Below are 19,608 nucleotides of genomic sequence, written 5' to 3' on the forward strand. Positions count from 1 at the left end.
TGCAGATGCAATGACTGGATGTCTGAAAAACCTAAGATAATCAATTTAAAATGACTAAATAAGAATTCAGTATTGATACAAAATTAATAAACAGAAAGTCATTGCCTTCAAATACTGATATATAAGCAACAGTTAGAAGATATAAAGGAAGAGTCCGTTTACCACAGCAACAAAAGAGATAACATAATAAGGAAAAAATTTTAAAAATACTTGATCTACTGGCACCATTCAATATATCCTCTTTAAAATATTTTCCTTACTCGGCTTCTAGAACATGCCTGGCTTTCCACATGACTCTTTGGCCACTCCTTTGATTCCTCCTTCTCTCTCTTACCTCTCAATTTTAGAGTGTACCAGGACTCTTCTTTCTGTTTATATTCACTCTCTTGGTGATCTTATCTAATCTCATGGCTTTAAACATCATCTATATGCTGATGACTCCCCAAAATTGTATCTCTAGCTCACACCTCTCCCTTAAACTCCAGATTCTCATTCAGCTGCTTCAGCACCTCTTCATAAATGTCCAATAAACATCTCAAGCAAGTTTAAAACAAGGACACTAATATACTCTCCCCCAAACCTCACAGTCTTCCCCATCTCAGTGAGGAATGGCCACTCATTCTTCTCATTCAGGCCAGAAATCTTGGACACAATCCTTACACCTCCTACTCATATCTCATATCCAGATCCATCAGTAAATGTTAGTTCTTCCTACAAAGCATATTCCAACCACTTCTACCACCTCCACTACTATTACTCTTGTCTAAGCCACCATCCTCTCTCACCTGGATTAATATGTCCCATGACTAGTTTCCCTATTTTCACCCTTGTCCTCCTCTTAGTCTACTCTAAACATGGTAGCCAGTCTACTTTTACTATGGCCCTATTAAAAACATAAACCAGATATCATTTCTATGCTCAAAACTCTCCAATGACTTCTCATCCAAAAAATAAAGTCCTTAAAATGGACTATAAGATCCCGCTCTTCCCCTCACTTACTGCTCTGCTCTCCTCATTGTTCCCTGAACACACAGGTATTCTTCTACCTCAGGACTTATGTATTATTTACTGTTCCCTCTGTCTGAAATGATTACATCCAAATATCCTCATGGTTCATTCTCTTACCTCCTTTTTTTTTTAATTTTTTAAAATTTATTTATTTGGTTGCACCAGGTGTTAGTTGTGGCAGGCGGGCTCATTAGTTGCAGCTTGCCAGCTCCTTAGTTGTGGCATGCGAACTCTTAGTTGCAGCATGCATGTGGGATCTAGTTCCCTGACCAGGGATCAAACCCGGGCCCCCTGCACTGGGAGCACAGAGTCTTAACCACTGCGTCACCAAGGAAGTCCCCTCTCTTACCTCCTTTTGATCTTTACCCAATCACGTTCTCAGTAAGGCCTCCCCTGGACATCACATCCAAAACTGCAACCTACTCCTTAACATCACTAAAATACTAAATTCTATTAATTCAATGTTAATTAATTACAAGCTATTTCCCACAATGCAGTACCACAAAGAATACTATATCTATAATAGTCTAGAAAATTATTTGTGACTCTATGAAATGCATATATAATCTAGTGTCTATACAGTGCAATACACTGTTTATAGAACACAATACACTGTTTATAAGAATCTAAAAGAACTTTCAAACCAAGACCAGTCCCTTTTCTATTACCTTTTCCTTCTTATGTTTATGTTTACCAGCATCTAAATTGCCATTTTCTATCTATACAAAATGTTATAGGAGAGAAAATTATCTTATTTTTAGAGAAAAGGATTCATTTTTTACAGCAATTCAAAGTACCATCCTCCATCTCCCCTGAGTATACTGAAATTGTTACTGAAAAAAAAGTCAAAGATGTAAATATGCATTAGTCATCAGGGAAATGCGAATCAAAACCACGAGATACCACTTCACACCCACTGGGATGGCTAGAATCAAAAAGTCAGATAACAAGTGTTAGTGAGAATCTAAACCATCATACACTGCTGATGGGAATGAAAAATGGTATAGCCACCTTGGAAAACAGTCTGGTAGTGCCTCAAATTATTACTGTATGACCCAGGAATTCCACTCCTAGGTATTTACCAAGAGAAGTGAAAATATATATTCACAAAAAACTTGTACATGAATATTTATAGCAGAATTCTTCATAATAGCCAAAAGGTAGAAACAACTCAAATATCACTCAACAGATGAATGGATAAACAAAATGTGGTATATCCATTCAATGGACTAGTATTCATCAATAAAAAGGAATGAAGAACTGTTACAAGCTATGATATGGATGAATCTTGAACACTGTGTGAAATAAATGAAACCAGTCATAAAAGACCACATATTATATGATTCCTTTCATATGAAACTCCGGAATACGGAAATCTACAATGATGGAAAGTACATTAGTAGTTCCTTACTACTGGGGATGGGAGAAAGGGGGCAATATGGGAGTAAGAACTAAAGGGTATGGGCTTTCTTTCTGAGGTGATAAAAATTTTCTAAAATTGAATGTGTTAATGGTTACACATATCCATAAATATACTAAAACCACTGAATTGTACACTTTAAATAGGTGAAGTGTATAGTATGTGAATTATATCTCAAAGCTGCTAAAAAATGTAAATATGAATAAGTTAAGAACTCAAAACTGACCATTCTACTACATAATCACAGTTATAGTGTTTAAAAACAAATTTAAGCTGTATTATATTTTAGTTGCTAAAGTTCAATTGCTATTAACCTAATTTTTAGGCTTGAAACCTGATAGACACCTTTAACTCTCCCTTGTCAATCATTCTCTCATGACCAACTAATCATCAAGTACCAATGATACTTTTTTAATTTTATTGAAGTATAGTTGATTTACAATGTTGTGTTCATTTCTTCTGTACAGCAAAGTGACTCAGTTTTATACACACACACACACACATATATATATATATTCTTTTTCATATTCTTTTCCATTATGGTTTGTCACAGGATATTGAATATGGTTCCCTGTGCTATACAATAGGACGTTGTTGTATAATATTATATTATTATAATATATATATTATATTATATATATATAACCACAAACTCCCAATCCTTCCCTCCCCTACTCCCCCTCCCCCTTGTCAACCACAAGTCTGTTCTCTGTAACTGTGAGTCTATTTTCGTTTCATAGATATATTGACTTGTGTCATATTTTAGATTCCACATATAAGTGATATCATATGGTATTTCTTTCTCTTTCTGACTTACTTCACTTAGTATGATAATCTCTAGGTCCATCCATGTTGCTGCAAATGGCATTATTTCATTCTTTTTTATGGCTGAGTAATATTCCACTGTATATATATATACCACATCTTCTTTATTCATTCATCTGTCGATGGACATTTAGGTTGTATCCATGTCTTGGCAATGGTAATAGTGCTGCTATGAACATAGGGGGGGTGCATGTATCTTTTTGAATTATAGTTTTGTTTGGGTATATGCCCAGGAGTGGCATTGCTGGATCATATGGCAACTTTATTTGTAGTTTTTTGAGGAACTTCCATACTGTTTTCCATAGTGGCTGCACCAATTTACATTCCCACCAACAGTGTAGGAGGGTTCCCTTTTCTCCACACCTTCTCCAGCATTTGTTATTTGTAGACTTTTTAATGATGGCCATTCTGATTGGTGTGAGGTGGTTACCCCAATGTAGTTTTGATTTGCATTTCTCTAATAATTAGCAATGTTGAGCATCTTTTCACATGTCTGTCGGCCATCTGTATATCTTCTTTGGAGAAGTGTCTATTTAGGTCTTCTGCCCACTTTTGGATTGGCTTGTTTGTTTTTTTGTTGTTGAGTTGTATGAACTGTTTGTATATTTTGGAAATTAAGCCCTCATCAGTCACATCATTTGCAAATATCTTCTCCCAGTCTGTAGATTGTCTTTTCGTTTATTTTTTTTTACTTAATTTTATTTTTTTTAATTGAAGTATAGTTGACTTACAATGTTGTGCCAATCTCTGCTGTACAGCAAAGTGACTCAGTTATACACATATAGACATTCTTTTTTTTAAATTCTTTTCCATTATGGTTTATCACAGGATATTGAATATAGTTCCCTGTGCTATACAGTAGGACCTTTTTGTTTATCTTTTCGTTTTATTTATGGTTTCCTTTGCTGTGCAAAAGCTTGTACGTTTGATTAGGTCCCACCTGTTTATTTTTGCTTTTATTTCTATTGCCTTGGGAGACTGACCTAAGAAAACATTGGTATGATTTATGTCAGAGAATGTTTTGCCTATGTTCTCTTCTAGGAGTTTTATGGTGTCTTGTCTTATATTTAGGCCTTTGAGCCATTTTGAGTTTATTTTTGTGTATGGTGTGAGGGTGTGTTCTAACTTCATTGACTTACATGTGGCTGTCCAACTTTCCCAACACCACCTGCTGAAGAGACTGTCTTTTCCTCAGTGTATATTCTACCAAACATACAAAGAAGAACTTATACCAATCCTTCTCAAACTCTTCCAGAAGATTAAAGAGGAAGGAACTCTCCCAAAAACATTTCATGAATATGAACAGACCAATCACAAGTAATGAAATTGAAACTGTGATTAAAAATCTTCCAACAAACAAAAGTCCAGGACCAGATGGCTTCACAGGTGAATTCTATCAAACATTTAGAGAAGAGCTAACACCCATCCTTCTCAAACTCTTCCAAAAAATTGCAGAGGAAGGAACACTCCCAAACTCATTCTATGAGGCCACCATCACCCTGATACCAAAACCAGACAAAGACACTACAAAAAAAGAAAATTACAGACCAATATCACTGATGAATATAGATGCAAAAATCCTCAACAAAATACTAGCAAACAGAATCCAGCAACACATTAAAAGGATCATACACCACGATCAAGTGGGATTTATCCCAGGGATGCAAGGATTCTTCAATATACGCAAATCAATCAATGTGATACACCATATTAACAAATTGAAGAATAAAAACCATATGATCATCTCAATAGATGCAGAAAAAGCTTTTGACAAAATTCAACACCCATTTCTGATAAAAACTCTCCAGAAAGTGGGCATAGAGGGAACCTACCTCAACATAATAAAGGCCATATATGACAAACCCACAGCAAACATCATTCTCAATGGTGAAAAACTGAAAGCATTTCCTCTAAGATCAGGAATGAGACAAGGATGTCCACTCTCACCACTATTATTCAACATAGTTCTGGAAGTCCTAGCCACGGCAATCAGAGAAGAAAAAGAAATAAAAGGAATACAAATTGGAAAAGAAGAAGTAAAACTATCACTGTTTGCGGATGACATGATACTATACATAGAGAATCCTAAAACTGCCACCAGAAAACTGCTAGAGCTAATTAATGAATATGGTAAAGTTGCAGGATACAAAATTAATGCACAGAAATCTCTTGCATTCCTATACACTAATGATGAAAAATCTGAAAGAGAAATTATGGAAACACTCCCATTTACCATTGCAACAAAAAGAATAAAATACCTAGGAATAAACCTACCTAGGGAGACGAAAGACCTGTATGCAGAAAACTATAAGACACTGATGAAAAAAATTAAAGATGATACCAACAGATGGAGAGATATACCATGTTCTTGGATTGGAAGAATCAACATTGTGAAAATGAGTATACTACCCAAAGCAATCTACAGATTCAATGCAATCCCTATCAAATTACCAATGGCATTTTTTACGGAGCTAGAACAAATCATCTTAAAATTTGTATGGAGACACAAAAGACCCCGAATAGCCAAAGCAGTCTTGAGGGAAAAAAATGGAGCTGGAGGAATCAGACTCCCTGACTTCAGACTATACTACAAAGCTACAGTAATCAAGACAGTATGGTACTGGCACAAAAACAGAAACATAGATCAATGGAACAAGATAGAAAGCCCAGAGATTAACCCACGCACCTATGGTCAACTAATCTATGACAAAGGAGGCAAAGATATACAATGGAGAAAAGACAGTCTCTTCATTAAGTGGTGCTGGGAAAACTGGACAGCTACATGTAAAAGAATGAAATTAGAATACTCCCTAACACCATACACAAAAATAAACTCAAAATGGATTAGAGACCTAAATATAAGACTGGACACTATAAAACTCTTAGAGGAAAACATAGGAAGAACACTCTTTGACATAAATCACAGCAAGATCTTTTTTGATCCACCTCCTAGAGTAATGGAAATAAAAACAAAAATAAACAAATGGGACCTAATGAAACTTCAAAGCTTTTGCACAGCAAAGGAAACCATAAACAAGACGAAAAGACAACCCTCAGAATGGGAGAAAATATTTGCAAATGAATCAACGGACAAAGGATTAATCTCCAAAATATATAAACAGCTCATTCAGCTCAATATCAAAGAAACAAACACCCCAATCCAAAAATGGGCAGAAGACCTAAATAGACATTTCTCCAAAGAAGACATACAGATGGCCACGAAGCACATGAAAAGATGCTCAACATCACTAATTATTAGAGAAATGCAAATCAAAACTACAATGAGGTATCACCTCACTCCTGTTAGAATGGGCATCATCAGAAAATCTACAAACAACAAATGCTGGAGAGGGTGTGGAGAAAAGGGAACCCTCTTGCACTGTTGGTGGGAATGTAAATTGATACAGCCACTATGGAGAACAATATGGAGGTTCCTTAAAAAACTAAAAATAGAATTACCATATGACCCAGCAATCCCACTACTGGGCATATACCCAGAGAAAACCGTAATTCAAAAAGACACATGCACCCGAATGTTCATTGCAGCACTATTTACAATAGCCAGGTCATGGAAGCAACCTAAATGCCCATCAACAGACGAATGGATAAAGAAGTAGTGGTACATATATACAATGGAATATTACTCAGCCATAAAAAGGAAAGAAATTGAGTCATTTGTTGAGACATGGATGGATCTAGAGACTGTCATACAGAGTGAAGTAAGTCAGAAAGAGAAAAACAAATATCGTATATTAATGCATGTATGCGGAACCTAGAAAAATGGTACAGATGAGCCAGTTTGCAGGGCAGAAGTTGAGACACAAATGTAGAGAATGGTCATATGGACACCAAGGGGGGAAAACTGCGGTGAGGTGGGGATGGTGGTGTGCTGAATTGGGCAATTGGGATTGACATGTATACACTGATGTGTATAAAACTGATGCCTAATAAGAACCTGCAGTATAAAAAAACAAACAAAACAACTAATACTAAACTTTCATTGGGTTATTTGTATGGAAATATGTTAATATAAATGTTTCAGACATTACATGAAATTTCTAAAAATCTTATATTTGTATTTGTATGGAAATATGTATGGAAATATGTTAATATAAATGTTTCAGACATTACATGAAATTTCTAAAAATCTTATATTTGTATTTGTATGGAAATATGTATGGAAATATGTTAATATAAATGTTTCAGACATTACATGAAATTTCTAAAAATCTTATATGTTCTGGTATAATGTTATAAGTAATAATCCTAGTTATTACTTTAAAATGTATATCTCAGAAATAACTAATTTTCTTGTCAACTGCATTATTATGAACTTTCATCAAATCTTTAACCGTGGTCATTTTTAAGTCTTTTGTCATTTACAGACAGTTCTGGGTGTACTCTGATGATTTTGCAAATATGTTCCTATAAAAGGGTTTCATCTTCAAGAAATTCATGGAAAAGACTCTGACAAGTACAGGTTTCTGGTAACTGACTGTACTGCTGAACTGAATGAATAAGCATTTTCAGAACTCTAATGAAAAACTGATGAACTCATAAAAGTGCTAACAAAAGATCAAGATGAAAAAAAAAATTAATTACATGGGACTGAGTGAACTGATGAGGATGAGTATAATTTTTGTGACTTTCTGTCTGAATTAAAAAAAAAAAAAAAAATCCCACAAGGACTCAGAGGCAAAGAATATACAAATCAATTTTCACTGCAAAGTAAAGGAGCTGTTACAGTGGAGGATTACTGGACTGAATGTCAATATTATGACATAGTATGAGTGTGTTTCATGTTTGGTAATTGCAATCATTGTTGCTTTTGTTGTGGTCATCCATGTACAATGCTTGGTGTCAGTCTATTTATGTCTTGTAAAAATAAAATACAGTGTGTGTGTGTGTGAATAAAAAAAAAAAAAAAAAAAAAAACATTTCATGAAGCCACCATCACCCTGATACCAAACCAGACAAAGACAACTACCAAAAAAGAAAATTACAGGCCAATATCTTTGATGAATATAGATGCAAAAATTCTCAGCAAAATATTAGCAAACTGAATCCAACAACACATAAAAAAGGTCATATACCATGACCAAGCTGGATTCATGCCAGGGTCACAAGGATGGTTCAACATTCACAAATCAATCAATGTGATACACCCCATCAACAAAAAAAGGACAAAAACCACATGATCACCTCAATAGATGTAGAAAAAGCATCTGGTAAAATTCAACACCCATTCATGATAAAAACCCTTAGGAAAGTGGTATAGAGGGAACATATCTCAACATAATAAAAGCAATTTATGACAAACCCACAGCCAATATAATACTCAAAGGCGAAAAGCTAAAAGCCTTCCCACTAAAATCTGGAACAAGACAAGAATGCCCGCTCTCACCACTTCTCTTCAACATAGTATTGGAAGTCCAATGATTCTTCCATCATAATCTCTAACTCTTCCATGTTCTACACTGCCATCCTTAGTCTGGGCTCTGTTACTTTATGTACTATCCCTGTTCTTCTTACTATTTGTCTCTTCCAAATTAGCAAACAATGCCAGTTTTTAAACCCAATTACAATTTTCTCAATATCATCCTCATAAGGTTAATGTCCATCAAATCAAGTTTGAACTTCCCCTACCAGGATTCTGGATTTTCCAATCTGCTCCCACCTCTGTCCACCATCCAGCCTCATTTCCTAACACATTCAAAAGGAAAACACCTCATGCAAGGCAGAGCTGTCTCTTCACTGTCCCTTATAAATTCTACATGCATTCATTTCTCTGCCTTTTATCAGGCTATTCTACTCTGAATGCCTACTCTCCACACTTATCTATATCCTACAAATCATTCAAGACCTATTTCAAAGCCCCACATCACCCATGAAGGATTTGTGGAGAACTCCAACTACAAATGATTTCTTGCATTTCCTAGCCCCTTTTAGGACTTACTGTCTGTGCCACTTATGGTAGCATTTGATTTACATGCCACTCATCTTAGCATTTGATTTATATGCCATGTATTTTAGTATTTGATTTACCTGTCACGTATTTTAGCTTTTGATTTACCTACTATCTTATTGTATGCCATTCTATTATTCCATACAGAAACATCTTGCTTCAATAAGACTGTCACCTCCGTAAGACGACTATCACTTTTTTGGTATCACCAAGACCACACAGCACATTTTGGGTATTTAGATCCAAAATACCCTCCCAAATTTATAGAATTATTTAGCTATCTTGAGATTAATTTAACTGAACAGTAACTGATCATCATATTTCCCATCATTTTGCTTATTTTCTACTATAAATGCAATTAATAAACCCGAAGTCTAAAAGGTGAATACAGTACCTTTTCATACTGACAGACAATTACATTATCTGTGTCAAACAGGTCCGGCACATCCTGCTCACTAACATCATCTCCAGAATTTAAAGGGTCCTAAAGATGAAATATACTCACATTAATGAATTTCATGATGCTCTGAATTTTTTAAAGACAGAAGGACATATTCTGTCCCTCCAAGGACACAGAATAGTATTGTATTTAAAAGTCAAACAGCCTGAGTTTGAATCCCAGCTTAGTCACTCAATAACCACAAGACGGACCTTTGGCAAGTTACTAAAACTCCTTGTATCTCAGTTTTCTCATTTGCAAAATGAGGACAGTAATAAGACCCATAAGGCAGCAGTAATGTTAAATAACAAAAGGCAGTAAGATTTAGTATGGCACCTGACACATATGTATGGCACCATAAACGATAGTTAATACCACTTACATGCTTCTTAATTATCACATTCCACAAAGATTTCATGGCATTTATTAGGATTAGAGCAGATATGATCTGCTTCTACCCTGGCTGCCTTCTTTACCTCCACTCCCATCCCTTAAACCTCTCACTACCTCTAGTTAAGACCAACAAATATAGTAGCTGATTCCTAAATACTTAATACTGATTTAAATTACAGTTTAAGATTAAAAGTTTAAATACTAGATACAAATAAGTCTCATTTTAAAGACAAAAGACAGGATTAACCTTAATTGTTATCCCTCTTGGTTCCAAAGTATACTAAAGTACAAATGCTATAAATTTTTTAAAGTTTCAGCTCAAAAATAATCCTTACCTCTTCCACAAGGTCTACTTGAGGGTCTTCATTATCACTACTGTTGGCCGTTGAATCTTCATTTGATATACTGCTGGCTTCTTCAAGTACCTTCAGGTCTCCTACATCAGTAATCCCTAGAAATTTGTTCTCATCTACATCTCTTGTACTTCCTATTTCATCACTGGAAGATGTATCTCCAGTTCCGTCTATTTGAATTATCTCATTAATATCATCATCAGTTACACAAATGCTTAAATCCATCTGAGAATTAGAATCCTAAAAAGAGAAATAAATGCAATAAAGTTTTTTCCTGTCAAACAAGGTGTATAAAACATTGGATCACACAAAATATAAAATTACTTAAACAGTTCACAAGTGGCCTCTGAAAACATATTTCTTCCCTGTCAGATGATATTCCCTAATTTTGAATTTTAGAACACCCCTAGCATTTCTATATAAGATGGGAATAACTTTTAAATTGTAAATAAAGTAAACCCACTTACAGTCATACATAGACAGCAAATCAGTTGACTGTTTTCAGATAATATTTACCAGTTTTTATACATACTATCTTAAATTTATATACCTCTTAGGTTTTAACTATTTTATTTTAAACAATAATTCAATGAAGTAGAAAGGACAAGTGACATCGTGCTCAATGGATAAATAAAAAATATAAAGGATTGTACTAACTAGAATAAGCCAAATACAAAAGGACAAATATAAATAAAAACTGACAGAACTGAAAAGATTAAAAGACAAATCCACAAATATAGTTGGAGAATTCAACATTCTTCTTCTTACTAATCAATAAAAAAAGCAGACTGAAATTCAGTAAGAATGTAGAAGAACTGAACAACACAATCAACCAACATAACCTAATTGGCATTTATAGAATACTCCACCCCCAAATAGCCAAATGCACATTCTTTTCAAGAGCACACAGAATGTTCACCAAGATGGACCATATTCTGGATCATAAAACAAATCTCAGCAAATTTAACACACACAAAGTACGTTCTCTTAGCACAAAGGAATTAAACCAGACATCAGTAACAGAAAAATCTGGAAAATCCTCAAATATTTACAAATTAAACAACACATTTTTAAATACCCATGGGTCAAAGAAGAAGTCACAAGGGAAATTAAAACATAATTTTAATTGAATGCAAACAAAAACATTACATTTCAAAACCTGAGATGTAGCTAAAGCAGTGCCTAGAGGGAATTTATAGCATTACATGACTATATAAGAAAAGAAGCAAGTCTCAAATCAGTGGCCTAAAATTCCACCTTAAGAAATTAAAAAAGAGAAGACCACATTAAGCTCATAGCAAATAAGGAAATAATAAAAAGAAAAATACATGAAACTGACAACAGAAAAAGTCAATCAGACCAAAAGTTCATTCCTTGAAAAGATGAATAAAAACGAAAAAACGTAGCCAGACTGACAAAAAGAGAAAGGAAACAAGTAAACGACATTACTACTTGAGGATAGGGTGCCACCATAGATCCCAAAAACATTAAAAGGATAAGGAAACTGTTTTAGATCATTTGGGCTGCTATAACAAAATACCATAAACTAGGTAGCTTATTAACAATGGAAATTTATTTTTCACAATTCTGGAGGCTGAGAAATCCAAGATCAAGGCACCAGCAGATTTGGTATCTGGTAGAGCCCACTTTCTGGTTCACAGATGATGGCTTCTTACTGTGTCCTCATATGGCGGAGGGGCTAGGGAGCCCTGTGGGGTCTCTTATAAGGTAACTAATCCCATTAATTGAAGACTCCATCCTCATGACCTAATCGCCTCCCAAAGGCTCCACCTCCTAATTACCACCACCTTTTGGGGGTTAGGATTTCAACATATTAATTTGGGGGTTACATAAACATTCAGACTGATGTAAGGTAATTTACAAAAATTGTATGGCTGTATAGTAGCAATAAACAATTGGAAACTGAAATTTAATAACAGCACTATTTAAAGCAGCAAGAGAAAAGCAACTCATCACATACAAGGGATCCTCGGTAAGATAACAAGCAGATTTCTCACCAGAAACTTTGAAAACAAAAAGGCAGTGGTATGACATATATTTAAAGCGCTGAGGGACTTCCCTGGTGGTCCAGTGGTTAAGATTCCACGCTTCCAATGCAGGGGCATGGGTTCGATCCCTGGTCAGGGAACTAGGATCTCATGTGCCGTGCGGTGTGGCCAAAGAAAAAGAAAAAATAAGAGTGCTGAAAGAAAAGACTGAACTGGCAATTCTATATCTGGGAAACTGTCCTGCAAATAAGGCATTTCCAAATAAAAACTGAAGGAGTTTATTACTACTAGGTCTACCCTACAATAAATACTAAAGGGAGTCCTTTAAATCGGCACGAAAGGAAGCTAGACAGTAATCTGAAGCCACACAAAAATATAAAGTTCTCTGATAAAGATAAATACAATGACAAATATAAAAACCAGTATTATCATAATTTTGGTTTGTTAACTCTACTTTTTATTCCTCTATGAGATTTAAGAGATAAAAGCATTAAAAAATTATAATTATAAATCTATATCAAGGAGTACACAATATATAAAGACATAATTTGGGATATCAGTAATATAAAGTGGTGGAGGATAGAGCTGAAAAGAAGCAGAGTTTTTATATGAAATTAAAGGTGAGTTGGTATCAGTTCAAAATAGATTGTTACAACTTTAAGATGCTATAAGTAATCTCCATGAACCATAAAGAAAATATGTATAGAGAACACACAAAAGGAAATGAGAAAACAATCAAAATGTGTCATTACAAAAAAACTACACACAAAAGAATGTAATAAGGGAGGAAGTAAGGGACAAAAAAGCTAAAAGACACACAGAAAACAAAACAGCAAGAGTAACCTCTCCCCTATTAGTAATTATTTTAAATGTAAATGGATTAAACTCCGCAACCAAAAGAGACCGATTGGCAAAATGGATGAACAGTATCCAGTTACATGCTGTCTACCAGAGACTCACCTTAGGTCTAAGGACACACAAGGTTGAAAGTAAAATGATGGAAAAAGATATTCCATGCAAATAGTAACCACAAGAGTTGGGGAAACTATGCTAATAAGACAAAATAGACTTTAAGTCAAACACTGTTACAAGAAACAAACAAAAAAAAATGACATAATGATAAAAGAATCAATTCACTCAGAAGATATAACAATTACAAATATATATGCACCAAACATCAGACCTCCTAAATATATGCAACAAAAAGGGAGAAACAGCTCTGCAGTAATAGTAGGGAACTTTAATACTCCACTTTCAATAATGAATAGAACCACCAGACACAATATCAATAAGGAAATAAAGAACTTGAGCATGACAGACTAACTGTACCTAACAAACATATACAAAACATGCAAAATAGCAGGATACACATTTTTCTCAAGTACACACATAATGTTCTCCAGGATAGGCCATAAATTAGGCCACAAAACAAATCTTAGTATTTAAAAAGACTGAAATCATACAAAGTATCTTTTCTGATCACAATGGAATGAAACCAGAAGTTAACAGCAGAAGGAAAACTGGAAAATCCACAAGATGTAGAAGTTAAACTACAGTCTCAAAAAAAAAAAAAAAATCAATGGGTCAAAGAAGAAATTAAAAAAACCCAAAATCTTTTGTCAAAAGATAAAAGAATATCTCGAGACAAATGAAAAGGAAAACACAGCATACCAAAACATATGGGATTCTGCAAAAGAAGTGCTAAGAGAGAAATTTATAGCTGTAAATGCTCATATTAAAAAAGGAGAAAGATCTCAAATTAACAACCTTAAGGAACTAGAAGAAGAACAAATAAAGCCAAAGCTAGTAGAAGGAAGGAAATAATAGCAATTAGGGCAGAGATAAAGTAAAGAATAGAAAACAATAGAGAAACTAAACAAAACCAAGAACTGGTTCTTCAAAAAGATCAATAAAATTTATAAACCTCTGGCTAGAATGATGAAGAAAAAAAGAGAGAAGACTCAAATAACTAAAATCAGAAGTAAAGAAACTTTACTAGTGATTTTACAGAAATAAAAAGAATTATAAGACTAACTGTATGCCAAAAAATTGGATAACCTAGATGAAATGAACTAATTCCTAAAAACACAAAACCTACCAAGACTGAATCATGAAGAAAGAGAAAATATTAATAGACTTATAACCAGTAATGAGGTTCAATTAGTCATCAAAAACCTCTCAACTAAGAAATGCCCAGGACCAGATGGCTTCACTAAAGAATTCTACCAAGCATTCAAAGAAGAATTAACACCAATCCTCAAAAATCCTCAACAAGGGAATTCTCTGGCAGTCCAGTGGCTAGGACTTCACACTCTCACTGTGAGGGCCCAGGTTCAATCCCTGGTCAGGGAACTAAGATCACACAACATGGCCAAAAAAAAAAATCCTCAACAAAATACTAACAGAATTCAACAGCACATTAAAAGGATCATACACCATGACCAAATGAGATTTATTCCTGAAATACAAAAGTGGTTCAACATATGAAAAATCAATGTAATACAACACATTAACAGATTGAAGTGGGGAAAAAAATGACACAATCACCTAAACTAATGCAAAAAAAGCATTTGACAAAATTTAACACCCTTTCATGATTTAAAAATAAAAATTAAAAAAAAACACTCAAACTAGGAATAGAAAGAAATTACCTCAACATAATAAAATTGACCTATGAGAAACTCTCAGCTAACAGCATATTCAATGGTGAAAACTGAAAGCTTTTCCTCTAAAATCAGGAACAAGGCATGGATGCCCACTCTTGCCACTTCTATTCAACATAGTACTAGATGTCCTAGCTAGGGCAATTAAGCAAGATAAAGAAATAAAAGGCATCCAAATTAAAAAGGAAGAAGTAAAACTGGCTCTGTTTGCAGATGACATAATGTTCTATGTACAAAACCCCCAAAATTCCACACACACACAAAAAAGTTAGAACTAATGAATTCAGCAAAAGGTACAAAATACAAAACAACATACAAAAATCAGTTGCATTTCTATACACTAACAATTAACAACCTGAAAACAAAGTTAAGAAAGCAATTCCATTTACAAAACCACCAAATAGAATATTTAGGAGTAAACATAATCAAGGAGGAAAAAGACTTGTTCACTAAAAACTACAAAACATTGCCAAAAGGAGTTTAAAATGATACAAATTAATGGGAAGACATTCCATGTTTATGGATTAGAAGAGTTAATATTATTAAAATGTTGATACTACCCAAAGACAACTAAGATTCAATGCAATCCCTATCAAAATCCAAATGACATTTTTGGTGCGAATGGAATAGTAATGCATCTTGAAATTCATATGGAATCTCAAGGGACCCTGAATAACCAAAACAATCTTGAAAAAGAAAATACAAGTTGGAGGTCCCATTCATCCTTATCTCAAAGCTTGCTACAAAACTACAGTAGTCAAAACAGTGTATTTGCATAAAGACAGACAAAAGACCAATGGAACAGAGAGACCAGAAATAAATTCTCACATATATGGTCAAATGATCTTCTACAAAAGTGACAAGACCATTCAACAGGGAAAGGATAATCTTTTCAACAAATGCTAAGAAAACTAGATATCCACATGCAAAAGAATGAAGTTGGTCCCCTACCTTACACCATATACAAAAATTAACTCAAAATGGATTAAAAAGTTAAACGTAAGAGCTAAAACTACAAAACTCTTAGGAAAAAAATCATAGAGAAGAATCTTCATGACACTGAATTTGGGAATGATTTCTTAGATATGATACCAAAAGCATAGGCAAAAAAAAAAAAATAGATAAAATGGACTTCATCAAAATTAAAACCTTTGTGCATCAAAGGACACTATCAACAAAGTGAAAAGGCAACCCACAAAATGGGAGAAAATATTTGCAAATCATATATCTGATGAGTTAATATCCAGAATATATTTTAAAACGCCTACAACTCAACAACAAAACAAAAAACTTGATTTAAAAATGCACAAACAACTTAGACATTTCTCCAAAGAAAATATACAAATGGCAATAAGCACATGAAAAGATGTTCAGTATCACTAATCATTAGGGAAATGCAAATCCAAACCACAATAAGATACCACCTCATACCCATTAGGATGGTTATTATCAAAGAAAAAAAAAAAAAAACAGAAAATAAGTGCTGGTGAGAAAGTGGAGAAATTGTGCACTGCTGGTGGGAATGTAAAATGGTGCAGCTGCTATGGAACACTATGGTAGTTCCTTAAAAAATTATAAACAGAATTGTCATATGACCCAGCACCATATCTGGCTATATAATTGAAAGCAGGGAATCAAGGAGACATTTGTATACCCAAGTTTATAGTAGCATTAGACACAACTGTCAAAAGGTATAAGCAATCCAAGTGTTCATGGATGGGTGAATGAATTAACAAAATATGGTATATATACACAATGAAATGTTATTTAAGAATAAAAAGGAAGAAAATTCTAATATATGCTACAACATGGATGAACACAAGACATTATGCTAAGTGAAAAGGGACACAAAAGGACAAATACTATCTGACCTCCTGCTTTGAGATACCTACAGTCAAATTCATAGAGACAGAAAGTAGAACGGTAGGTGCCAGGGGCTGGGGGAAGAGACGAATGGGGAGTTAGTGTTCAATGGGTATAGAATTTCAATTTGGGAAAATAAAAAATGTTCCAGAGATGGATGGTGAGGACAGTTGCACAAGAATGTGACTGCACTTAATGCCACTGAACTGTACAGTAAAAAATGGTTAAAAGGTAAATTTTTACAATAGACAAAATCAATGGTGCTAGTAAACTGTCAAGTATGTGGTAAAACTGATACAGCGTGCTGGTGGCAGGAAAAATTGCACAACCTCTTGAAACTACTGTGGCAATGTACTTGAAGAACCACGGAAATTTTTAGTTTTTTTCCTCAATAATTCTATCTTTGAAAATATCTTTTAAATTAATGCAAATGAAGCTTAAAATATAAATAACGTTGTGCTTTATGGTGTGTATTATTATTTATGACAGCACCCAAAACCATGAAACACTTAGATAAAAATAGAATATGTGCAATATATGTATGTTGAGAACTATAAAACTTTAATAAAAGTCAAAGACCTAAATAAATGTAGCAATAAATTGGAACACTCATTGTGAAGATGTCAATTCTCCCCTTGTTGATCTATAGATCCAACAAAACCCATATCAGAATCCCAGAAGCTTTTTCTGTAAAAAATGACAAGCTCATTCTAACATTTATATGGAAAAGCAAAGAATTAGAATAACCAAAATAACTTTGAAAAAGAATAAAGTTAAGAAACTCATACTCTCTGATGTCCAGACTTACTACAAAGCTGACATAATCAAGACAGTGTGGTGCTAGTGAAAAGATAAGACACATGAATTAATGAAACAGAGTGGAAGTCCAGAAATAAACCAACACACACATGATAACTGATTTTCATTAAAGGTGAACGTGCTTTAAACACTCAGTGTGATTTAGGCAACTCAATGGAGACAGGGTAGTCTTTTTAACAAATAATGCTAAAACAACTGAACAACCATATGCAAAAAAAAAGAACCTAAACCCTAACCTTGCACTATACACAAAAATTAACTCAAAAACGGATCACAGTCCTAAATGTAAAATCCATAAAATTTTTAGAAGCATTCGATGATCTTCACAACCTTTGGTTAGATAAGACACATCAGCAGAAATCAAAAGGAAAAAAGAATAAATTCGACTTCATCAAAATCACAAATTTCTCCTCTCCTAAAGAGAGCGTTAAATACCAAGGACATGAAGCAACTACAACTCTTACCCATTGGTAGCAGAAATTTGCATTCCACCACACATTGCTGGTGGGAATGCAGCCACTTTGGAAATGAGTTTGGCAGTTTCTTATAAGCATACAGGTATCATATGACCTAGAAATCCCACTCCTAGGTATTTACTCAAAAGTAAAGAAAACCTAAGTCCACACCAAAAAGGAAGGAAGGGAGGGAGGGAGAGAGAAAGGAAGGGAGGAAACCCACAAACCCACACATGAATGTTTTTAGGGGATTCATTCACAAATGCCCAAACTGGAAACATCCAAATGTCCAAATGGTGAATGGATAAACAAACTGTGGCACAATGGAACATACTAATATATGCAAAAACATGAATGGATTGCAAATATATCATGTTAAAGTTACATATTGCATGATTCCATTTGTTTGACATTCTGAAAAAGCCAAGCCTATACCAAAAGAAAACAGATCAGTGAGTGCCAGGGACCAGATGTGGAGGGAGGGTATTGGCTACACAGGGGCCTGAGGGACCTCTTTGGGGTGATGGAAATGTTCTGTATCTCAACTGTGATACTGGTTATATAACTCCAAGTGTTTTGTCAAAATTCATATGTACATCTAAAAACTGTATACCTAAATAAAGGTGAACTTTATTGTATGTAGATACTACCCCAATAAATCTGATTGTGTGAAAAGTAAATTATGGTAAGGTTAGTCCTGGGCCTAAATCACATGTTGGAATTGGCTTTTCATGTTAATAGCAACAAGTACTGAAAACCTTAAACTGCAAGATCTTTTGATACAAAATGAATCAGCGCTCCCATGGTACTTTACCAGATTAGTATAAGCTTATTAAGGAATATTAAAGATTCCAGGACTCTTGTAATTGAATTCACGTAGCATCATCTTATTTTACTTATATCAGTGAGGTCCTCTTTATTCTGGGAAAGGAGTAAGATTACAAATCCAAATTTAATATCAATAACTGCAAAAGAGTTTCGTCATTCTCAACTTCTTTCTTCAGAAGCACTTCCACCAAGCATGAGAAAGTTCATATGATTATCTGACTCCAATCTCCTTTTCCAAGGTGGTAGTTTAACCAAAATAGCAGGCAGTTTTGCAGCAACATCCGTAATTGATACCGCAGGCCCATGAATAGAAAGATTTAAGCCTTTCGTATGGCAAACATCCACTACATAGATCAATGAACTCCTCCAAGTCAAATTGTTATTAGGAGGTTTCCACTGTCTCTCAAAAATAGTTAATGTCTCCCCAAGGATCAATCAAGGGCTTCAAGTACTGTCCTTTGAAATGCCATAAAAAATTTGCTTAAAGAAGAATATAACATTTTCCCCACACTCTTTGACAAATGTCTTGGAAAAGATAATGATTGGAAATTAAATTGGAAATCATTAA

The 19,608-nt window shown here is 34.4% G+C and overlaps 1 protein-coding gene across 1 annotated transcript in view; it reads right to left on the reverse strand.

The window, feature by feature from the left end:
- GTF2A1L (general transcription factor IIA subunit 1 like) overlaps positions 1–19,608 on the reverse strand; it is a 62,532-nt gene that overhangs the window by 1,740 nt on the left and 41,184 nt on the right. Inside the window, exons 7-8 of the mRNA XM_036873837.1 lie at positions 10,386–10,643; positions 9,613–9,702 (exon numbers count right to left, since the gene is read on the reverse strand). Coding sequence (XP_036729732.1) covers positions 9,613–9,702; positions 10,386–10,643 — 348 coding nt within the window. The remainder of the gene's footprint in view (positions 1–9,612; positions 9,703–10,385; positions 10,644–19,608) is intronic.

This window comes from Balaenoptera musculus, chromosome 13 (assembly GCF_009873245.2).
Source record: "Balaenoptera musculus isolate JJ_BM4_2016_0621 chromosome 13, mBalMus1.pri.v3, whole genome shotgun sequence".
Taxonomy (NCBI): Eukaryota; Metazoa; Chordata; class Mammalia; order Artiodactyla; family Balaenopteridae; genus Balaenoptera; species Balaenoptera musculus.